At 40.5% G+C, this 24,627-nt stretch overlaps 3 protein-coding genes across 4 annotated transcripts; 2 read left to right on the forward strand and 1 right to left on the reverse strand.

Moving 5' to 3' along the window:
• Positions 1-777: 777 nt before the first annotated feature.
• Positions 778-5,547, forward strand: ppp1r35 (protein phosphatase 1, regulatory subunit 35). 2 transcript variants are annotated; one of them, XM_054599635.1, is made up of 6 exons: positions 778-919; positions 1,938-2,148; positions 2,254-2,362; positions 4,012-4,127; positions 4,218-4,308; positions 5,102-5,547. In XM_054599635.1, the coding sequence occupies exons 2-6, from the start codon at positions 1,939-1,941 to the stop codon at positions 5,377-5,379; spliced, it is 804 nt and encodes a 267-aa protein (XP_054455610.1). In that variant the 5' UTR covers positions 778-919; position 1,938; the 3' UTR covers positions 5,380-5,547. The 2 variants fall into 2 exon arrangements, with proteins under 2 accessions (XP_054455610.1, XP_054455611.1); XM_054599636.1 differs by having other exon boundaries at positions 2,254-2,332.
• Positions 5,548-7,607: 2,060 nt separating this feature from the next.
• On the forward strand, positions 7,608-13,742 carry aprt (adenine phosphoribosyltransferase). The gene is made up of 5 exons (XM_054600345.1): positions 7,608-7,759; positions 9,934-10,037; positions 10,398-10,531; positions 11,542-11,620; positions 13,311-13,742. Exons 1-5 carry the CDS (start codon positions 7,671-7,673, stop codon positions 13,448-13,450), a joined length of 546 nt encoding a protein of 181 aa, XP_054456320.1. The 5' UTR covers positions 7,608-7,670; the 3' UTR covers positions 13,451-13,742.
• A 567-nt stretch (positions 13,743-14,309) lies between these two features.
• On the reverse strand, positions 14,310-21,925 carry cdt1 (chromatin licensing and DNA replication factor 1). Its single transcript, XM_054600229.1, has 10 exons — positions 21,397-21,925; positions 20,267-20,425; positions 19,249-19,541; positions 18,938-19,132; positions 16,989-17,134; positions 16,666-16,766; positions 15,934-16,122; positions 15,591-15,764; positions 15,233-15,434; positions 14,310-15,010 (listed from the first exon to the last, which is right to left on the reverse strand). The coding sequence occupies exons 1-10, from the start codon at positions 21,802-21,804 to the stop codon at positions 14,847-14,849; spliced, it is 2,031 nt and encodes a 676-aa protein (XP_054456204.1). The 5' UTR covers positions 21,805-21,925; the 3' UTR covers positions 14,310-14,846.
• Positions 21,926-24,627: the final 2,702 nt, after the last annotated feature.

Raw genomic sequence — 24,627 nt, forward strand, 5'->3', positions numbered from 1 at the left:
TATTGTCTGTGTAGTTGTATAGTAGCAGTAATTGTCTACACAGTAGTTGTAAATATTATTGTCTGTGTAGTTGTATAGTATGTGTATTTATTGTCTGTGTAGTTGTATAGTATGTGTATTTATTGTCTGTGTAGTTGACAATAAATACACATACTATTGTCTACACAGTTGTATAAATGTGTATTTATTGTCTGTGTAGTTGTATAGTATGTGTATTTATTGTCTGTGTAGTTGTATAGTATGTGTATTTATTGTCTGTGTAGTTGTATAATGTATTTATTGTCTGTGTAGTTGTATAGTATGTGTATTTATTGTCTGTGTAGTTGTATAGTATGTATGTATTGTCTGTGTAGTTGTATAGTATGTGTATTTATTGTCTGTGTAGTTGTATAGTATGTGTATTTATTGTCTGTGTAGTTGTATAGTATGTGTATATGTGTACATATTATTGTCTGTAGTTGTATAGTATGTGTATTTATTGTCTGTGTAGTTGTATAGTATGTGTATTTATTGTCTGTGTAGTTGTATAGTATGTGTATTTATTGTCTGTGTAGTTGTATAGTATGTGTATTTATTGTCTGTGTCTGTGTAGTTGAGCTGCTGTAACACTTGAATTCCCCCATGGGGATCAATAAAGGAATATAATAATATAATAATAATAATAATATAATAAGATATTCTGGTGGTTAGAAACACTACCACTTCCGTCCACAGGGGTCGCCAAAATCAACACAAAATGAACCTTGTAGTAACTTTAATGTAAAAGTAACCCGGAAACCAGCCTGATCTAACAACACTGCCTGTTTGTAGTCGGCCAACAAACACTGAGAAGCAGGAGTGTGAGGTTAAAGCAGACACGGAGGATCAGAAGGTTCAACGTTTGCTTTGCTCTGTCTGAGGGGATCTGGCTGAAAACGAGGTAACATAAATAAGAACATGTTAGCTTTACAGGCTAACTGTCTGCTTCAATGTATTCTCTGTGAAACAACAGACTAGAAACTCAGCAAAGGGAAGCTGGGTTAGTTCACTGCTTTAGTTCACTAAGAGAAACTAACCACTGCTTTCATTTCCTATCCAACCAACTAGATAACTGACAACAGTGTAATGTAACTATGTAAACTATCAGATGTTTATTGAACTTTAATATACCGAGACAAAAATCCAAAATATATATTCTAGACTTTATTGGTGAAATAAACAAAACATGTATACATTCAACTACTCAAATATTGTAAAGTTGTGAAATAATGTTGGAGTATTTCCATTTTATGCTATTTTACTTCAACTCCACTACAATTAATGACACATGACAATAATAACATGACAATAATAACCTGTGCAATACATTACACATTACACTGTGCAATAATAGTTAAAAACATCAGTTAAAAAAAATAGTTAAAATAGTTGTTGTTTTTTTCTCTGTCTGTAAATATAATATTTCAGTTATTGTTGTTTTTTCTACTGTTTTTTTTTTGCTTATTTATAATACTTGTTTTATTTTATTTTTATTTTTCATTTTTATATTTTTTATTTTTATCTTGTCTTCTTCTACTATGTCTCTTGTGTGCACTTTACTCTATGCTGTTGTAAGTCTGCAAATGTCCCCGCTTAATAAAGGATTATCTTATCTTATCTTATCTTATCTTATCTTATTAATCGTGAAATAATGCACCTTTTACGTCTGCCTCTATTTGATTACTTTAGTTACTATTAACCTGCCGATTAGAATACACAGTTGTTCCTGTACAGAGGCTCCTGTGTACAGATTGTAAATCCCTATGAGGCAGATTTGTGGTTTTGGCCTATACAAAATACATTTAATTGAATTGAAATCAATTGATATTTACAGTAGAGACTCTCAGTTGGGACGTAACTGCACAAACATTTTTTTTTCGGGCGCGTTCCACTAAAAATCAATGTTTCTATTGTTTCAGGATGAGTTCCTCATTCTTCCTCTCTTCTCCCCCCTCTCCTCACCCTGCCCCCCTTCCCCTTTCCTCATCTTCCTCTCTAACTCGCTGTCCTGAGCTTGACCTGTCCATCACACTCAGCTCTACTCACAAGCCCAGCCCACTGAAGATTGGTAAGCAATCACCGCTGAAGCCCTGCCCCCAAGGACAAACGGAAATAGGGGTCAACATACAGGTGATGACATTATCCTAAAGTTGTGGTGTGTGTTTGTGACAAAATCATCCTTTAGTCATGGCGTGTGCAAGGGTGTGATGACATTATTCTGTGTCTGTCGTGCAGGGGTGTTTTGAAGAGCTGGTGGATGTAACAGTAACACCGGAGCAGAGCAGAGCCACCCCATCTAAGCAGCCAATCAGAGGTCAGAGAAGAAGCAGAGGATGTCAACTCGGTAAACAGAGTCTGACAATTATGTTCCATATATGACAGCCGGCGCAAAGCGACGCCAATTGCAGTGCATTTATCATTGCTAGTTTCCGACCTACGCAGTCTTCATTTTCAAGCCAAGCCCCCCTGTTGTGTAAGTAGCAAATGACATGTGCCCATCTCTGTGTCCAGACATGCACAAGTACATTGCTACACCTCTTATAAGATGACACTCTTAGACAAAGGCTACGTTCAGACTGCAGACAAATCTAATCTGTTTCTGAAATCTGATTTGAAGACAGACTGTCTGCACTGCTTTATGCAAGTGATCATATCGCCTTTCTGTGTCCAGACAGCACCGACCTTTATGCATGGGTTGCTGTGGTAGCCACATAGATGTTAGTAACCAGACCCGGCCTTATGGACGGGCCCCTGGGTGCCAGGCCTGAATTTTTACCCCCCAGGAGAAATTGTAATTGTTATTATTAAATATATTTTTTGTTGTGTTCTAGTATTATCATTATTTTTATAATTTGATGTGCTTTATCCAAATGTTCATTTTGCATTCAACAATAGCATCGATGTTGAAAGGTCATTTTGTCTGGGCTTAATCCTGATTGTTTTGAGTGTAGCCCCGAACATAATTTAAATTGTAAGTTGATGTGAAGTTCTACACAATACGTAGGCTAATGTGTTTGAATGTGAGATAGTGTTCATAACACAACAGCCTGTCAAAAGGAATGCAGGTGGGTTGCCAGTTCAAGTACCCACCACAAGTTTCACCTGAAGACAAGGGGAGAGTTTAGTTAGTCTCTGGGTAGGCAGCTAGTGGGACAGAGCTTCAGTGGTGTTAGCTTTGTATGGGCTGCTCTTGGTATGAGTGTGAGTGTAATAGTTTAATTCTGTATGGATAAGTTTGGGGTTTGTGTGTTCGGGCAGTCAAAGTTTGTTTCCTCTGTTATGGCTTCTGTGTAGGAATTTGAGAGCTCAATCTTAAAGAAGTTATTGGAGTGCTGCTTGACGGGTCTAAGTTCTAAGTTGGATGCCTGTGGTCCTTGGCTTAAAGCGTTGGCTGCGCCTGGCTATAGTGAGGGAGACAATAGTTTCTGGTGTTTCTTGCCGTAAACTGCATGTTTTGCAGACTGTTAAACTTCACATATATTCTATATATGTTTTTTTGTGATCATGGGCATGCTCTAGATGTTACTGGATAACAACCATTAGTATGAATTCTGTAAATTGGCAGTTAATAAATGTAAGAGCAGTCGGTATTCCTGGTTTGAAGATGTTTTTTATGGAGTGGGTGTGACTAATTTGTTTTTCAGGTTGTTGCTCATCAACTGATGAGCCACACCTTAGCCTTGTGGTAGTTCTAGCCACAAAGACTCAGCATCTGAACAGGGATCTCTGCTTTTCCTTGGCTAAGCACAGCTGCTGTTTAGTTTAGTTTGTTTCAGACATTTGATCACATCCACACATCCAGTCACACATGACTACTGACTCTTTATGTTTGTTTTATTTAGTAAATGTATTCTTTCATCAAATGTTTTTATGTATTACTTTTAACTCCTCTTGTCTCCAATTCATGTTGCAGCCTTTGAGTTGGGTTGCAACACTGGTCAATAGAATAATCAATAAAAACGTTTTGTTCTTCCACTCCTCTGCTTTATGTAGCACCCAGACAATGGATGGAGTCCTGTGGCCCAGTATCCATAGAAGATCCAGGCTCTCTCTCGGTGGTGGGGCTAAACACCACTCGGGCTCTGAAGGCGGAGCTTCAGTCACTGCAGGTTCACACTTTTTAGCCATAGGTTATCTATAAATCTCAGCTGGGCTAATTAACTGCTTGTTACCATGGTAACCTGTCTGTTGTCCTGCAGGGGTCTGAGTTTAACTCCCAGAAGGCCATTCAGGAGACTCTACGAAGGTCAGAGAGGACCAAAACCCTGATCAACACCAGAGCTACTGAAGGTAACGCACACACAAAAGGGGTGGATGCCTCTCCTTTACCTTATTTCAAGTGAGATTCATGTGTCAGCAAGGTACGTCAAGCCTAAAGTTAGAGTTTGAAAAGTCACAAAAGGTGGCTTTTTTAACCTGGCTAGATCACCGTGGTAACTTATCTTGCAAATCTAACCTGCACCAGAAGAGGTTATGTTTAGAGTTTTCGATTGGGGTTGACCATAAAATGCACCACCATTTAACTTATCATGACCTTTGCAGATATAGTCACTAGGGATGCAACTAGGCTTAAGACAATATGAAAACTTCAAGTCACGATTATCCTGGTCAAAATAATTGCGATTAACAATATTATCCCCAAAATTATCAAAATATTCCCCAAACTCCTAAAATGGCACTAAGACATACAGCAATCAATTTACCTCACATTTATAAAGAATCAAATATTTGAATTTCAACATCTGTCACAATCACACATCTGTCACAATCCTGTTGAGAACATTCTTTTTTAGTGAAAATCTATCCTAAATAAGGTAGTTACAAGTGGCTGGGCATAAATAAAGTATAAATAAACAAAAGTGTGACTCTGTTCTTTCTTACATGAAAAGTTTTTATTGCTATGCAGCATTTTCCTGAAAATATTTTTAAGATCGATTGATAGTATATTTGTTTGTATTGACTTTAGTTTTTTTGGTTTTACTTTGAACGTCAACCCAAGTAGGTCCATAAACATTTTCTTTCACAACCTTGTGTAAGTTTCTTCTGTCTTTCTCGCTCTCTCTGTCTCTGTCTTTGTCTGTAGAAGTGAATGTCTCTCGCTCTCAGCAACTCTTCAGTTCATTGGTTTCTGTCGAGGTGCAGGAAGATCAGCTGATCAGCCAGGTGCTGCAGCATAGGCTGCTGCCTCCCTGTAATTGCAACAAGGCAGCAGATGGGCCCTCCCTTCTCCTCTTCAAGACATCTGACCACCTTAGACAAAAGCCTGTCCCACTAGAGGAGGAGCCTGTCAGCTACAAGCCCTGCCCATTGCCATGTCCTCCCTTCTCTATCTTTGACCTCCATAGAAGAGGCAGATGCTGAGAGGCCATGACAGACACACAGGAGAGCTCTGAGTGGCTGGAGATAGTGAGATCAGACTGTGTGTAATGTCCTTAATAATAATGATCACATCTTTTTAATTATTCATATAAACTGAAATCTGTTTGAGCTACATTTCGTTTTTCCAATAAAGTATTTTCAAACACAGTGTCCCAAGTCTCTTAATTGCATTCTTGTTTCCCTGCTTCTTTTTCAAAAACCATGCGATGAGAGGGGAAATGAGAAAATATATTTTTTAGAGAAATGAAACGTCCTGTATGTTTTGTCACGTGAAGAGACATATTTTTCTGGTGACTGTGTCAGCTGATCACAGCTGGATCAGCTGTCAGTCCACTCTTACAGCTGAGAGACTTGATGGCGTTTGTGTCTGCACACATAGGCACTGTATTAATACTAAAACTGCGGTAAAGACAGACAGCCTTCAGCTGCCTTCAATGAATAGTATTTGGCTAATATACAGGGCCACAGTAAAGGACATCCAACACAGGGAACTTTAAAACCCGTGCTGGGAAAAGGAGAGGAGAAAGACAAGAAGCTTTGGATGGACAGTAGCACAAAAAGCAACAGAACTTAACATAGATCAATTCAATTTCAATCCAACAGTAATATTTCCAGCAATAGCACCATGGATTCTTCCTGAAGCCACAGTAGACTTTGCATTATTAAAAAAGAAGAACAAGGGCAGAGGGGGTTTCTCATATTTGCATACAATACAGGCACATATTGACAGTTATCACGGTTATGTCCAGGTTTTCACAGATGCATCAAAGAGTTTAGTAAACAAGGTAGGAATAGCATTTATTGTTCCAGAATTTAATGTCAAAATAGGTAAACAGATAACTGAGGGACTATCAGTGTACACGGGGGAAGTGTTGGCAGTAATGTCAGCACTACAGTGGATAGATTACACAAGACCATTGAGGGCAATCATTTGTTCAATTTCAAGTTCCTCATTAGCCACCTCACAGAACAGCCATTCAGACAGTAGACCAAACATCCTTATCGAAATACAACATTATATAGAATTCAAATGATGGATCTGACAGTAGTATTGCTATGGGTACCAGCACATATTGGTGTCAAAGGAAATTAATTGGCAGATAAAGCTGCAAAAGACGCTTCAAAAAATAGCTGCACTGATATTGTAGTCAGCTTCAGTAAATCAGAAACAAAAAGTATTACTGAACAGAGGTTGAAGTAAAGGTGGCAGAAGCAATGGGAGGAAGACAGAAAAGGATGATGGTTTTACCAAGTTCAGAGGAAAGTGGGAGAAATGAGATCTGCAGGAAGAAACAGGAGAGAGGAAACAATAATATCAAGAATTAGATTTGGAAACACTGGGCTGAACAGTGCGCTACTAATAGTAGGAAAACATGATACAGGCAAATAAGAATATTATGGACAAGAGGAAACAGTAGAACATGTCAGAAGTATGAGCAAGAAAGAAGGCTCATACTGGGAATCTCAGAAAGATAGAAGTACATTTTGATTTAATACATATTCTGCAGAAGAACTCAAGAAATAAGTGCTATGAAATACTATTTAGGTACCTTAGACTAACTAATGCTATCGAGAGAATAGCATTAGTTAGTAATATTTTCTTTTTTACTTTCTTAAATTATTATTATTTAATTTATTTTTGTTATTAAATAGTGTAAGTAATCTGTGTAATCTGTAAAAGTGTTCTATCTTTATTTTGTTGTATAGTATGTGTATTTATTGTCTGTGTAGTGTGTAGTAGTATAGTGTATTTATTGTCTGTCTGTGTAGTTGTATAGTATGTGTATTTATTGTCTGTGTAGTTGTATAGTATGTGTATTTATTGTCTGTGTAGTTGTATAGTATGTGTATTTATTGTCTGTGTAGTTGTATAGTATGTGTATTTATTGTCTGTGTAGTTGTATAGTATGTGTATTTATTGTCTGTGTAGTTGTATAGTATGTGTATTTATTGTCTGTGTAGTTGTATAGTATGTGTATTTATTGTCTGTGTAGTTGTATAGTATGTGTATTTATTGTCTGTGTAGTATGTGTATTTATTGTCTGTGTATTGTATAGTATTTATTGTCTGTGTCTGTGTAGTTGAGCTGGGGATCAATAAAGGAATATAATAATAATAATATAATAATAAGTAATAGACATCCTGATCCACCACTCCATACCCGTTGGTGGCGCTAATGCACCAATTCGTTGTTTGCCAACCGCCAATAAAGCTCAAGAAGAAGAAGAAGAAGACGAAGAAGACGAAGAAGAAGAAGAAGCCATTTAGCTAGAATGGCAGCAGACCTTGAATCAAAACTCCAGCTGGTCCATAGACACATCCGACCCTTTCCAGACTTTCCGAAGAAAGGCATCCTGTTCAGGTGAGACTCTGTGTGAAGCTACGTCTCCGTTAAGGGTTCCACGCTGTCCGACTCTCTCTATAGAACCTGACTGCTGAAGAACGTTCCATGCTGCGCACACAGCAGGTGAAGGGAGGACATGTAGCCCTGTGAGCAGACAATAGATACTTCACTTCAGTTCAGTTTATTTTATTTTGTAGAGCCCAGAATCACAAATGTGCCTCAGAGGACTTTACAATCTGTGCACATGTTACATCCTCTGTCCTTAGACCCTCACATCCTCTGTCCTTATACCCTCACATCCTCTGTCCTTACACCCTCACATCCTCTGTCCTTACACCCTCACATCCTCTGTCCTTAGACCCTCACATCCTCTGTCCTTACACCCTCACATCCTCTGTCCTTAAACCCTCACATCCTCTGTCCTTACACCCTCACATCCTCTGTCCTTACACCCTCACATCCTCTGTCCTTAGACCCTCACATCCTCTGTCCTTACACCCTCACATCCTCTGTCCTTACACCCTCACATCCTCTGTCCTTAGACCCTCACATCCTCTGTCCTTACACCCTCACATCCTCTGTCCTTACACCCTCACATCCTCTGTCCTTACACCCTCACATCCTCTGTCCTTAGACCCTCACCTCCTCTGTCCTTCCCTCACATCCTCTGTCCTTAGACCCTCACATCCTCTGTCCTTACACCCTCACATCCTCTGTCCTTACACCCTCACATCCTCTGTCCTTACACCCTCACATCCTCTGTCCTTAGACCCTCACATCCTCTGTCCTTACACCCTCACATCCTCTGTCCTTACACCCTCACATCCTCTGTCCTTACACCCTCACATCCTCTGTCCTTAGACCCTCACATCCTCTGTCCTTAGACCCTCACATCCTCTGTCCTTACACCCTCACATCCTCTGTCCTTACACCTCACATCCTCTGTCCTTAGACCCTCACATCCTCTGTCCTTAGACCCTCACATCCTCTGTCCTTACACCCTCACATCCTCTGTCCTTACACCCTCACATCCTCTGTCCTTACACCCTCACATCCTCTGTCCTTAGACCCTCACATCCTCTGTCCTTAGACCTCACCTCCTCTGTCACCTCCTCTGTCCTTACACCCTCACATCCTCTGTCCTTACACCCTCACATCCTCTGTCCTTACACCCTCACATCCTCTGTCCTTACACCCTCACATCCTCTGTCCTTACACCCTCACATCCTCTGTCCTTACCCCTCACATCCTCTGTCCTTACACCCTCACATCCTCTGTCCTTACACCCTCACATCCTCTGTCCTTAGACCCTCACATCCTCTGTCCTTACACCCTCACATCCTCTGTCCTTACACCCTCACATCCTCTGTCCTTACACCCTCACATCCTCTGTCCTTACACCCTCACATCCTCTGTCCTTAGACCCTCACATCCTCTGTCCTTAGACCCTCACATCCTCTGTCCTTACACCCTCACATCCTCTGTCCTTACACCCTCACATCCTCTGTCCTTACACCCTCACATCCTCTGTCCTTAGACCCTCACATCCTCTGTCCTTAGACCCTCACATCCTCTGTCCTTAGACCCTCACATCCTCTGTCCTTACACCCTCACATCCTCTGTCCTTACACCCTCACATCCTCTGTCCTTACACCCTCACATCCTCTGTCCTTAGACCCTCACATCCTCTGTCCTTACATCCATCCTCTGTCCTTACACCCTCACATCCTCTGTCCTTACACATCCTCTGTCCTTAGACCCTCACATCCTCTGTCCTTAGACCCTCACATCCTCTGTCCTTAGACCCTCACATCCTCTGTCCTTACACCCTCACATCCTCTGTCCTTACACCCTCACATCCTCTGTCCTTACACCCTCACATCCTCTGTCCTTACACCCTCACATCCTCTGTCCTTACACCCTCACCTCCTCTGTCCTTACACCCTCACATCCACCAAATGAGAGAAAACTTAGCTTTAAAGCATGTTTCACCCCATTTCAGGGACATTTTTAAATTCAACCCAGAAACAATAGTGCACACTGTTGTTGTTCCTTGTGGAATTTTTACATTACTGGAAATGAGGCCCCTGTTTTGTGCTGAAACTTTAAGGTAATTGGTAGATCAACAGAAAATGTTTGATTAGTGATGAATTACTACTTTTGAATACTAATAGAATGTGTGTATGCTGCAGGGATATTTGTCCTATCCTCAAGGATCCAGCTGCTCTGACAGCAGTGATTGACCTGTTTGAAGAACATGTAAGGAAGAATCACCAGCAGGTTGATCTCATTGTAGGTAAGAAGCCAAAACAAAGCACGTTTTTATTAAAAAACAGTATTCTTAACCTGATGAACCTTAAAGGAACAGTCTACAGAGAATTGTAAAAGTACCTTTTTGAAAAGTATTCTTTGACACAACTTTACTCTAAACATTAATGGCCACCTTAGTTGCATGCACTTATCCAGTTATGGATAGTACATGCAACTAGTTAAGTTATCACTAACTCTTCAGTATATGAGATTTACAGACAACATGTTAAAACTCTTTATGGGGTATACATTTTCTTTCCACCGTATGTCTTGCCCTAATGTGTCTTTATTTTTATTTTTGAATGCATATTTTGCTGGGTACCATATCTTGTTTATTTGTGTACAGGTATAGATGCTCGTGGTTTCTTGTTTGGTCCTCTGCTTGCCCAGCGGCTGGGTGTTGGCTTTGTCCTGGTCAGAAAAAAAGGCAAACTGCCTGGAACCACTGTGTCTGTGGCATATGATTTGGAGTATGGCAAGGTAAATTTCTCTCACACACACACACACACACACACACACACACACACACACACACACACACACACACACACACACACACACACACACACACACACACACACACACACACACGATTTTGTTTAAAGCAATGCTTTGTATTTGTTGGCCTTGCATTTATGTTCAATTTACATTGTAGATTGATTGGTAATTGGGGGATATAGAGAATAATGTGTTAATTGATATAAAAGTTTAAACTAATTCTCCTTAAGTTATAATGTCTTCTAATATACTTTTCTAGACATAAGAACAGAGAAACAATGTATACTATGCATACATAAAACAGTCTGACAGCATATTGACACACAGAAATCTAAATGATGAGATCTTCTGGAATGTAAATTTAGACAAGCATGTTTTATAAAATGTTGGATTGGTTATTTAAAAGTGCTCCTCACCTGTTTATGCATTGCATATTTTAATTGTTTTGTCGGAAGGAAAGAAAGAAACCAAAAGTAAAGCCATTGAGAAGGGATCTCTCTCCCAGGATGGACGGAAGTGCAATAGATGTCAGATGTCATGTGCAAAGAACAACATAATAAAATTACAACATAGTCAATTCATGTGAAATTATACATATAATAGGAGTAGTAATAGCAGAAATTATTTCTACTAGTACACCCATTAGCCATAAAAGTAGCATTCTCCCTCTTTGCTGTACTGTTCTGGTGTCAGGTTCTAAATTAAGAAGGACATGACTTCAGGCAAAATATATGCTAATGTCTAACATTTCACACACATACCTGAGTGTGAACACACTCCAGCATTGCTCTGGCTGTTTGCCTCAGGGTAAAATCATCCTGGAATGTGAATCTACTTCAAATGTCTTGAGCACTGGGATGCACATTTTTTCTAAGTTCTTTCTGTATTTCTCTCTTTTAATTATCACCTCAGTCCTAAGCAGCTTCAGTCTCTGCTGATGAGAAGCATTCCCTCAGCACGATGCTGATGCTATTTTACTTTTGTTCCTCCAGGCAGAAGCAGAGATCCAGGAGGATGCTGTGGCTCCAGGACAGAAAATTCTACTCATTGATGACCTTTTGGCTACTGGAGGTGAGCGTTACATAATACAGGTTGTTGGGCTAGGGAATTTTCTTTTTTTTTTTTTACAAACAAAATGCATGTAAAATGTCAAATATTCTCCTTACTGACCCTTCCTTCTGCTTGTATTAATGAGAGGATACTGCTGTCAGCTAACAAGACTGTGGGCGCCATAGCCACCATTGCTTTACTGCTTCAGCTTCACTAGTGACACTTTTTAGCCACGTAACCATGTGGTTTTACTCCCACTCACTCTACGCTCAACTCTCTTGTTACTGTAGTCTGATGTGAGATTAAAAACATGCAGTTGCTGGAATAAAACCTAAATTGTCATGTGCAAAGAGTGCAACAGCGCTCGGCACCCTGTGGACAAGTAGGGTCTCCATGGACTACTAGGGTTTCAGTAGACACAAGAGTTCAGGATGAGGAGCAAAGGGAAGGTGCCCATCTAGCATCACGTCAAAATAAACTGACATCTGTGGGACTGCAAGATCATTTGCCAAAATATGTCTCACCAGAGTTTATCCAGCAGGTCGAAGGCAGAATTGAGTTTTTTTGAGCTCCTTGTATTAAGGAGGGCACTGTGTCATACAAATTGAAGACATGCTGGGGAGTCGTTGAAAACACATGGCGGGGAGCTAATTACATCGCCTATAGTGGAGCAACGGATCATAGAACTCACGGTTTGGATTGTATCCCAGATCCAAGTCACGGATCGGATCAGCACAAACAAAAAAAGGGAAAACATATTACTTTTAGAGATCCCATGTCACGATTTTTGCGGCTGATACTATTTACAGATCATTAGTGATCCATTTCTTTGATTATAGCAGCTGGTCTAGGCTCCAGGCTATTTTTTGTCACGGTCCAAAAAGTAATTTCAACCACTCTGAAGTCAGTGTAAACCATCAAAAATACTAAATGTTATCCTGTTCGATTGCAATTGTCATCCATAGTGTTATCTTCTTCATAAAAATACGCAATTCAAATGATTAGGAAATAAAAGATTGTATTTTTATGGAATAAAACACATCTTGTCATTACAAGTTTTACTGATGTATTATAAGCTGCTTAGAGCTAGTGTTAGGAAGTTAAACAGCTCATAATTCATCTCTAATATCTATTTATGTTGCTATCAAAACATCTCCTTCAAACTTTTTTCAAATTTCTCACTAAAACTACATTTTACGAGATTGCATGTAAACACATCATGATAACATTTTAATTTTCCTTTGCCCAATACTTATTTTCACCAGAGTCTGAATGCATCATAATGTAACTGAACGGAACCTAGGTACATTTGTTGCCACCGTTACCATAGACTGTATATAAGAGACCGTCTTTACACTGTGATGGTCAATGTAAAACTGTGTGATTAATCCACGAACCATGACGGGTGATCCGTTCAGATCACGGATCGACAATGTAACGTTACACCACTAATAGCAAAACACCAAACCTTATACCTATCTTAAGCGGGTAGAGGATAAAATTCCAGCTCTAGATTCCACTGCAGCCATCCTTCTCCTGCTTGGCTAAGACATGCAACAGGAACATAAAGGTTGAGAGCAATGCAATGCAGCTGTCGCTACGTATGGTTTGAGAAGAGCTGCCTTGAAAGGACAGGAACAACACAGCATGCCTACTGAAAAAGAGAAATTAGCTGTGTCCCAATCCAGTGTGTGTGTGTTTTTTTTTGCAGGGACATTGCATGCAGCCTGTGAGCTGATGAAGAAGCAGCAGGCCGAGATTCTTGGCTGCCTGGTGGTCATCGAGCTCAAAGAGCTGAATGGCATCGACCAACTAAAATCACACGCTGTATTTTCCCTGGTGCAGTACTGAGGACCACTGCAGCCACCACAGTGACTGTAAAAGCCAAGTTTGACTATTTTCCAGTCAGGTGCTTCCCAAGTGTACCAGCGCCAAAGAAACCTCTTCAGCTCACACACAAGTTTACAATTTTTTTTCATTTCATTGACATACTGTTTTGCAAATTCAGTCAGTATATATATGTTTTATTATTCATTCATTAATCTCTTACTGCTCTGGTGCCACGGGCTTGTGATTGGAGACAGCTGGGTTTCCATGGATCTTTAAGTAGTCTTAAAATGTCTAATAAACTTCATTGAATTTTCTGTTTCTTTTGCCTAATGCATGCTTGGATCAGTCCCTGCGTCCCTGTATAACGGAACAGGAGTTAGCATAAAGGATTTATGTAGGGATGGATGGATTGATATAAGTTAGAAAGATGATAGATATTGTCTGTGTAACTAACATTTCTGAGTCAGTTTGGTCACTCAATGAATCATCTCTACTTGCACTACTATGTTATTACACACTACAGGTCACTGTTCAGCAATAGTTGGCATAGATTCACTTCAATGTTTAAGTTTTGTGTACTTAAGTTATTTCCAATATATTCTAATTTATACTTTTACTCCACCACATATCAGGATTTTTCACTCCTATAAATTTATTTGACATATGTTGCTAGTTTGCTCATCCTTGAGATAAGGGTCAAAACATGACCTACATAGAAAATACTAATTGTATACATATATATACACACTCTTAGAATTAGCAGGACTCTGACACTGTCCTGCTAGTGTCAGTCTGTATCACACAGGATGAGTTTACGACCAGCTTTCAGATATGTAATGCAATCATTGCCTTTGATGTACAGATTTACAGTAATATTTAATAACCACAAGTGGAGGCAGCAGAACTTGGACAAATGGTTGTATTTCTTAAACATTATCAAACAGTGACCTCAAAAAAATGTCAACACTCATCAGTTCTACATTGTAGAAAATTGATCTCTAAAATGACTGAAAGAAGACTCTTACATAACCCTTTCATGGAGGAAAAATAAAACAAAGCAGTCAATATTACAGAAATTTGGTTAAAACAGCCACTTTGGTTAAAACAGCCACTTTACAACACGGGTTTGGTGGAATAATAAACGCCAGCATTAGGTCTGGCCGTACCTTTGGGACAGACTTATGTGCTGGAGCTGTGCCCAGATCAATCTGTGACCATTTCTGTATGGCCTTGACGGCAGGGCATAAAACAAAACACCACTGTGTTTAACATGTCAGATATTCTTGCCTTCTATCCACAAACTACTGCAATTCACATAAAGATATTGGACTTTATAGCAACTAGCCTTCAGTCTGCTTGCAGCTCTCACATCAAGGGCGTGAGAAATTCACTGGGTCATCATTCTGTCATTTACATCTCAGATTCTCTCCTCCTCTTGGAGTCTGCTGCTCAGTTTGTCCAGAACGTTGTTGAGCTCCATGTTCTTGTTTAACTTCAGGTAGAAGTCCTTCCTTATTGGATGAATGGTCAGCCAATCAGCAGCCACTTCTGCCAGCAGACGGATCATTTTCTCCATTTCACCTGTTTGTTGGAGAGGAGGAAGACCGATTCACATTGAAGTTCTTTTCCGAACGCTATTAGAAGACAGCAACTAGTATTCTACTGCAAAATAATGTTGAAAGCTGTAGTTAAATGCCGTTTGCCCCAGCTTTTTCTACTTGCCATTTAGCAGTTAAAAATAGGAATACCAAAAAACATTGCATGTAGGTTGGTTCTCAGTTACTTCTTATTGTTTGAACCAACCTGTACTGAGAGCAGATCTGTAGCTGGCCACCATCCTGTTACAGGCCACTTCCATAATTAAAGATTGTTTCTTCTCTGCAACAAAAACGTTCCGGAGAATCCTGGCAAGCTCAGGAAGCCGTGACATCATCAGCAGGCGCTCCTCTTGTATGGGGTTTCGTGTCATGGCTGCCTGGAGCTTCTGGGCCTCTTTTGCACGAATCTGAAAACACCAACAAAACAGCACATGGATTAATCACAACATGGTTTTTTTTGGTGGGGCAAAGGCCAATTCAGCCAGGTTCATAATACACATCAAGTCAAGTCCAAACTGCCCACCCCAGCACTAATATACCCTGCCCCCTCTTGGTCTACCTACTCTGTCCAGCAGTGACTGGGACACTCCTTTTAAGGACGTTGGGACCTGAACTGCAGGGGCGGTCGATGGAGCGGATACTTGGGGGACTGTTGGGTTCTGTGGAGATGCTGGCTCCTTACTCTCTGCAGCTTTATCTTCTGTCTTCTGAGCCAGGGAAATCAGAGCCTTCTCCATCTGATCCCAGGACAAGCAAATAATTCCATTTGATTTAGACATGATTATTCACTTATTATGCACAATCCAATAGGCATCATAAAAATAAAGTGTGACATTTAAACATTACCCATTGACTGTACATTAATCTTAATGTCAAAACATGACCACTTTAAAATGAACACAGTACCTTGGGCGTTATGAGTGATCGAGCCGTGTCCAGCACCTCCTGAGCAGTGGCCAGTTTGTCAGTGTAAGGAGGCTGAGGCAGCGAGCTAGTTAAGACAGCTGGGACAGTGTCCACATTAAAGCGAGGATGCCAGCGGGTCAGTTTGTCTTCAGGAACAGACACTGGAGGAACTAACAAGGACAGGAAGATCTGCAGACAGACAGGGTTCATAAACATTTATACATACATATAGTTTTGTAATCTATGTCAAAATGTACCACAGTGAATGTTAACCAAAATTAAAAGACAAACTATGTTGTGGATAATGACTTGAAAACCTGGCTTGGGTCTCACCAAAATAACATTGGTGAGATTCATGTTTGGTGGTCGTGTTTTCAAATGCCGGGGTGCTGGGAAGCAGAAGCGGTGGGCTATGGGGGATGACTCCCACCATAGCCAGGAGGCATCTCCCCCTGGTGGACCTGGCTCACCAGCCAAGGCGACCCAGCAGCAGGGGCCCATTGTTCCTCTTTCCCAGCTACCAAGCATTGGAAAACCAGGGCCACTCTGCTCTTAGAGCAGAGATCGATGTCAAGTTGGCCGGATCATAATCTTTCTCAAGCCATGTCTTATGAGTTACTTGTCCAAGTGAACCCCTGGCATTGCACAAATTTAGCTGCATCACAGCTCCAACAATTACTTTAACATCCCTATATGAAATCAAAAGGAAACCATGTTAGAGCAGCTGCTGACCTTGTGGTGCCGTTTGACAATAGAGAGCAGATTCAGTTGGAAGATGCGTCTTCTCTCCAGGAGGCTAGAGGCTGACAGGACAGGACGCGCCTCATTCTGGTCTGAGGACAACAACACACCAGTTACTAAATTAACACATAAAAAGGCAGAGGACACATCATTTATAAAAAAGGCACCTGCCATTACACCCACAGTTTATGTATATCCCATTTAACGATGTGTTTAAATGGTGAACTAAACAGAGTTGTAATAGATATTACAATGAGCCAACTTCTAATATTTTGAGCAGAAGATCTTAACAACTATGAAAAGGGTGTATTAACCAGAGAAAATGACAGGCTCTACAGTGAGCTGGTAGCCGCCCTTCTTAATGCTGCTGTTGAAGGTTGGGACATTCTTCTCCTGTCTGAATGTGTAGGCCTCAGGAAACACTGTCTTTATCTGACCAACATGGCTCTCCTCAAACCGCCTGTAAGGGGGATAAAGAAAATAGTCAAACATTAGCTTCTACAGTCTGCAGCCAGTTCAGGGCGACCGTGGCTCTGTGAAAAGAGCTGTCGTCCTTTAACCAAAAGGTTGGTGTTCTCCCTCAGCTCCAACTGTCAAGGGGGTGAAGTGTCTTCGAGCGAGACACTGAACCATACGTTTCCCTCAGGGGGCTTGGCTACACCATCTGCTCCTGAATGCGTAGGGCAGGTTGAATGTTAAGGTCAAATTTCATGTATGCAACTGTTGTAATGAAAGGATTGCGGTTTATAAATCCAAATACTTCTGGAAAATCTATGTGTAGAAGGCAGATTTTGGGGTGGTGATAATTATAATTACAAATAAGATGAGCCGGGTATTGGAAAACGGAAAAAACCTTGAGGGAAATGGTGCCAAATTTTGGAGCTTTGAGGCACTGTGCATATTACTTCGTTTACATTTTAAAACATATCTTTTGCCATCTTTGCACCGAGCGTCCACAGTAGGCCGTAGTTTGAGAGCACTGAAAACGCTCCCGAGGACGGATCCATTTGAAAACGCCAGGTTTCCCCGATAGTGTTTATGGCGGAAACTGAGAAGTTGGGAAATGTTGAGGTATGCACCCGCTTTCGTTATTTGATTGGGTCTTAGGAGTTACGACGTGTCCTTCCCTGATTCGTCACGCCCTTACCACTTGACCCTTTTCGGGAAGAAAACAAACAGCCTTGATTACCAATCGACTACCAGGTTAATTCAACATGACCACTAACTGTGCAGTTAAATGCTGCATTTTATAATTCTGCTACTGCCGCGTGCGGAGGAAGCAGCTGTTATTGTGGCGATTAGTGAGCAGCATGTCCAGCAGGGTTATCAGTTTAGTAACTGTTTATTTTAAAGTAAATTTGATGTCTGTGTGGGAGAGATAGAGTTAGACCTGCAGGGTTGTAACTAAGTTTGAAAAATAAAACTTCTAAAACCTTCCATGAAATTTGTCTGTTTGAGTTTATAGAAGAATATTTTAGAAGAAGTTTTTAAGTAATAATAATAATAATAATAAAGCCTTTATTAGTCCCACAACGGGGAAATTACAATTCTCTGCATTTAACCCATCCCGGAGGAGCAGTTGGCTGCTAAGAAGCGCCCGGGGAGCAACTGGGGGTTAGGTGTCTTGCTCAAGGACACCTCGGCATGTTGACTATAGAGGGGTTCGAACCACCAACCTTGTGGTTACGGGAAGAGCGCTCTACCTGGTGTGCCACAGCCGTATCAAGCAAGACTGTCATTATTGTCGTATTATCTGTAACCAAGCAACCAATGCACTTCCTTTTTACACCGGCAACCGCATGCTCAGTGTACGTGAATAGTTATGTGATATTCGTTTTCAGGGAAGCTAGTCCGGATGGAAATTACTTTGAAAGAGATGCTGAAACACCCGGATGGACAGTGATCGTTTTAAAACAAAAACATACAATTGTGGATGTAACCCAAGAAGCAGAAGAAACAAGACCAAGATGGGTTGCTGAGTGTACATTAATGAGAAAAAAAAAATGAACTTTTTCGATTTTAGCAAATGGCTGCAATGAAACAAAGGGTGAAAAATTTAAAGGGGTCTGAATACTTTCCGTACCCACTGTATACCTGCAAGCAACATCACAAATGTTCTAACATGCAATCCAACTTAAAATAAGTATGGTTAGGGTTTACCCTATACTTGTGCTCTGCCGCCAAAATTTCACACAATCTGCCATACCTGAAACTTAGAAAAATCTTATTTATAGCCGGCAATCCCCCCCGTTCCTCCACTTACTTGTGCATCATGTCCTGAACTCCCCGTTTGATCTTGCCAAAGGTGGCTGTCTCGCAGCGGTTATGCAGCATGGCCACCAACGTGTCCATACTCCTGAACATCTCTGCCAGCACCTTGTACTGGAAAGGCAGGGTCAGGCTTGGTGGTGCCGCCTGGGCAAGAGCGTGGTACCGCTGGTATGCTGGCTGCCCGGTACTGAGGAACAAGGAAAAACATTTTGGCTTCTGGTTGGGACTTTGGTTAGGGGTGATGTAGTGTTCCACCTGCACAGTACATAGTTTTTTGGCTATAGTCGTGTTTTACATGCTCACCTGTCCTCACTCAGCTTGCTCTCCTCGGCTTCTCTCTCCTCCTTCCTCCGTTGAGCTTTTGATGCAAGCTCTTTGACTCGGGCTAGAGTGAACTTAAGGGGCTTTGCATCTGAGGCAGCAAGTGGGATGGTTTGGGGGACAGGTGGGGTTGTTTTGTGAGGAGCTGAACCGGCTGGAGACAAGGAGGATGTGGAAGCTGAAGCAGGGGAAGAAGCGCTGGTTATTTCCTCTGTGCGTTTCTTGATCCTCTGAAGGCGAGACTTGAGGGTTGCAATGCTCTCTTTACACAAAGCCTGACAGAAAGGGGAATTTCCATGCAGATTAATTTGGGATGCAAGTAAAGTTAGTCAATATATTTGTATATCTATAGTTGTACAGAGACAAACCAACAAGAATGCACTACTAACCAAGTATGCCACTTGGATTAATTGTTATCTATTACTACTAGGCGGCAATGGGCTCCACTGTTGACATGCACTTTAAATATCATGAAAACATGCTGTAGTTTATCCGCTACAAATACTCACCCGAGTACCTAATGTGGATTTTAGCCCATCTACCCCAAATTTGATCAGCATCAGCATTTTTACTTTCCATAGTCATATCAGAATACGTCATTGTTACAGTTATTCTGCAATACTGCAGTTAGCAAACACAAGTATGTGTTCACCTGGTGCTGGCTGGTACTATGCAGCACCAACTGTATTTAACAATATTTCTAGGTTTCTGGAGAACTGCACACCCCTGCAACATGAACACAATCGTATGTGCACAGACGCATAATTGGAGGCCTGATAAATATAGCTGTAACTGGGTAGGTTTCTAATTTCTACACGCAGTGTTTAGTTCACCAATCAATGATTATAAATTCAGTTTTATCACAAATGTTGAGGCATTCAGGGGGCAACAACAGACTGCTTAGATTTGTCATCATTGTATCACTCCCAAGCAAGGCACTAGTGTCCAGTCAGTGGTGTGACTGGACACTAGTGACGCATAAAGTTCTGGAAAGTGTTACCGTGCTATCCTGTCCTTTATTGTTCTTGCGGTTGACCCCCCTCTGTGGACAGCTGTTGGTTTGGACGTGAAGGTGGTTCTCAGCCTTCTGTCCAGAAACAGGGGCTGCCGGAGCTGAGTGCTGATGAGAGCCCTCACTGGACATGGATCTGACTACAGCCTGGACATACAAAACAGTGTGAATCTAAATGTGCAATAAAGTGTTTTTCGCAAACTCGCAACCAAAAAGTAGGCAAACAATGTTTTTTAGCCAAATTATGAAAACGAGCCTGTGAAGTTAAGCATGCAGCATGTGGTGGGACACAACCTTGAGCGGAACTTAACAGATATCTATCTTTATTTTGTTGTATAGTATGTGTATTTATTGTCTGTGTAGTTGTATAGTATGTGTATTTATTGTCTGTGTAGTTGTATAGTATGTGTATTTATTGTCTGTGTAGTTGTATAGTATGTGTATTTATTGTCTGTGTAGTTGTATAGTATGTGTATTTATTGTCTGTGTAGTTGTATAGTATGTGTATTTATTGTCTGTGTAGTTGTATAGTATGTGTATTTATTGTCTGTGTAGTTGTATAGTATGTATATTGTATTGTATAGTATGTGTATTTATTGTCTGTGTAGTTGTATAGTATGTGTATTTATTGTCTGTGTAGTTGTATAGTATGTGTATTTATTGTCTGTGTAGTTGTATAGTATGTGTATTTATTGTCTGTGTAGTTGTATAGTATGTGTATTTATTGTCTGTGTAGTTGTATAGTATGTGTATTTATTGTCTGTGTAGTTGTAGTTGTATAGTATGTGTATTTATTGTCTGTGTAGTTGTATAGTATGTGTATTTATTGTCTGTGTAGTTGTATAGTATGTGTATTTATTGTCTGTGTAGTTGTATAGTATGTGTATTTATTGTCTGTGTAGTTGTATAGTATGTGTATTTATTGTCTGTGTAGTTGTATATTGTATTGTATAGTATGTATTTATTGTCTGTGTAGTTGTATAGTATGTGTATTTATTGTCTGTGTAGTTGTATAGTATGTGTACTTATTGTCTGTGTCTGTGTAGTTGAGCTGCTGTAACACTGGGGATCAATAAAGGAATATAATAATAACATAATAATAATGGACGTTAGGTTACCTGCGGTGTGTCTTGGGGGAGGACCAGCTTCTTCCTGGCCTTGGTTCTGGTTCCTCTCTCCTGGACGGTCACGACCTCCTCTCGTCTCTTCTTGGCCGTGCTGTGGTCGGCGGTGGCTGAAAGCACTCCGACCTCAAACTCGGCCGAGGTCCGCTTCGGGGTCCGGGGACTGGAGGTGGGGTCGTCGGTCGCATTACTTACAACACGAACCCCGTCGTTCAGCTCCACTGCCTCGTCGATAACTCTGACAAACTCTTCATGGACGGAGGACGAGCAGAGGAAGCCATTGTTTCTGGAGGATGTTGACCTGGTGCCGACAGCTGCTCTCCCGTGCTGCTTGGCTGGCTTCAGACAGCTGAGACTTCTCTTTTTCTGAGAAAAGAAATCAGTAACTCGAGCCTGAGACATGTTCCTGCTGCTTGGAGTGGACACGGGAACCTACAATCCTCTGAAGTCTGTAACGGTATAAATACTGTCCCATCGACAACCGACTTCCGGAAACATTCACACTTAACCGGAAGGAGAAAGGAAATTCGCGCGAAATTATCGAAGCCACGCCTCTTCCGGTCCTTTTCCTAGATGATAAAATAGGGATGGGCCATGATGATGATGACCTGAGCAGTTATTTAACATTTATGTCTTGTATAAGAAAAATACTAGTTATCAGCTCTGCTGTTGATTTATTACTTTTTGATTTATTATTTGATGTATATTTGAATTGTATTCGTATTTGTTTACTGCACTTATCCTATTCGTAGTAGTTTGTAGCACTTATTATATTCGTATTAGTCTGTTGCAATTATTGTTTTCGTAGTAATTTGCCTCTGCACTATACTTTTGCTCTGGTTTATGCTTTAAGATGCTTGTTTAAGAAAGGAGATGCACTGATGACTTCTGGTGACTAGTAGTTCTCTTGAATACCTATGTTGAATACACTTCCTGTAAGTCGCTTTGGATAAAAGCGTCTGCTAAATGACTGTAATGTAATGTAATGTAATGTAATATTTGATTTGTATGGCGACACTAACCCATCCTTTTCGTACTATCCCAAAGCCCACATAGATATGTGTATTACAAAATCATACACATCAGAAAAATGTAATATTTTAGTAATATATAATATTAAGAAATCTTTCTGTTCAACTTAATTTAAAGAAAGTTTCCAAAGCAATAAGAAATAGAGTCTTCATATTATATACATTTCTTTAATGTTAATGAATGACATTTATAGCATAGGCACCCTTCCTCCTCCTTACATCTGCTCTGTGGCCTTGGATCTCAATTAGACTTGAACACAAACAGCTTTTCATATCACAACCTGTCTTTATCTCTGTGAGAGTCGCAGGTCCAGTTAACGGCACACAGAACAAACTAGATTACAGTATGGAGGTATCACACAGCATGGTTTTTTTGGGCTATGACACATTCATAATGAACTTAACAACATTCAGAGCAGCAAAGTGCTGAAACTTAGTCAATCTGGTCGCACAGAAATATATTATATGACCACAACATGTGAAAAATGCATTAAGGGGCAGTGGCACATAATATGGTAATATTAGGTGTTGGCTCAACCGAAACAACACCAATGAACAATCAATTAGAATTTTTTGTCTTTTTGGACACATGAGCACATCCACGTAAACACATCCACATGAATATAGATGCAAGGGTCAGAGCTGATAAAGTACTATACTGTAACAGTGAGAAAAGACTAACGGTGGGCTAACCCATGTTTGTGACTGTAAGTGCGAGCCACCGGCTCAAGTGTAGCCATGTTGAGAGCCATTGAGAGGCCATTGAAATGCTCCCAATCTTATATTATACACTTTTAAATAATCACAATTGCCTGTTAAAGGGAAAAAATGCAACACTTTCCTAAAACAGTATATATATATAGATTTATACAAATATAATCCCTCTCAATGACTAGAAGTGTGTGACGGGTTCAGTGTCTGCAGAGAATCAACAGCCTATAAGCAATGTGAGCAGCCCATTCTCATTCCCAGATCAAACACTGCCACTTTGTCAAGCCCTTCGGCGTACTTAATTACAAGGTATGTGGTACTCTTTAGCGTCCTATACACAGAATCATAAGATACAGTTTAAATTATCTGAAAATGTATCTTTGTATCTTTAAGCTTGTCAGGAAGGCCAGCAGTGTGCTGGGGTGTCCACTGGATACGGTGGAGGTGGTGGGAGACACCCCTGATGAACAACACCTCTCACCCCATGCAAATTTCCCCGCTGCGGGACTAATAAAGGATTATCTTATCTCTTATCTTATCTCTTTCATCGTTTTTAAAGAAATCAACCATGTCTAGTGTAATAGGGTGAAACTATAGGGTGGAATTGAATGTCTGTCTTTTTGACAATCATCAGCTGCCCTCACATATCATGATCAATTGTAAGATTAATTAAACTACCTGCAACATTCATTAACACAACAGTATCCCCATTCAAAAAGCAGATTTACATTTTAGTACTCTGTGTTAATCATCTCTTAATTCATATGCACAAACCTCTTAACATCAACTCAGCTTCCCTTTTATCACTTACTTTGTGCTTCAGTTTCCTTTTGTTTTGCAAGTTTAGTAGACAGGCACCACCATACAGCGTATGAGAGCAAGGGAAAGTAACTGGATTAAGTCAGCATATTAAGGCAGTAGTTCCTAACCTGACGGGGTACCAAGAAAAATCTGTGAGGTCACCAAAAAGGAGATCAAGGGAACCATGCAGCTCAGGCATTCCTCTATTTTACACTCACTATTCACATGCTCAATTTGATTGTCTACTTGTTTACAAAAAAGGAGCAATAAAACCCCCAGAAAATGTTTTTGGAGGTAATAATCAAACTTTCCTATTTGATGTATTTTGGGGGGATTCTGTCCTGAGATCCATGAGTCCAAGAACATACCTTTAGGAATTGCTGTTATGTCAGCTAAAAATAGAGATGACAAAATTGTCAAACTGTCAGCAGGCTAGTTTCACAGGAGGTTAAACAATGGCTTGTGATACTGGGTCGGTTGTAATGCCTTGTGACCAAGTACTTTTTTTTATATTCAAAAAACCTAAAACCTTGCATTAACTTGATTACATGCTAAGTTAATAATAATCAGTTACCTACTAATAGGGTCAGGTCAGTAAGCCCTGATTACATATTTACAGTACATATAAAACTTTTTGTTGGCCGGTTAACTTCCGGTGAAGCCCCACGCTGACTTGAATTGG

Source organism: Anoplopoma fimbria, chromosome 6 (genome assembly GCF_027596085.1).
Source record: "Anoplopoma fimbria isolate UVic2021 breed Golden Eagle Sablefish chromosome 6, Afim_UVic_2022, whole genome shotgun sequence".
In the NCBI taxonomy this organism is placed as follows: domain Eukaryota; kingdom Metazoa; phylum Chordata; class Actinopteri; order Perciformes; family Anoplopomatidae; genus Anoplopoma; species Anoplopoma fimbria.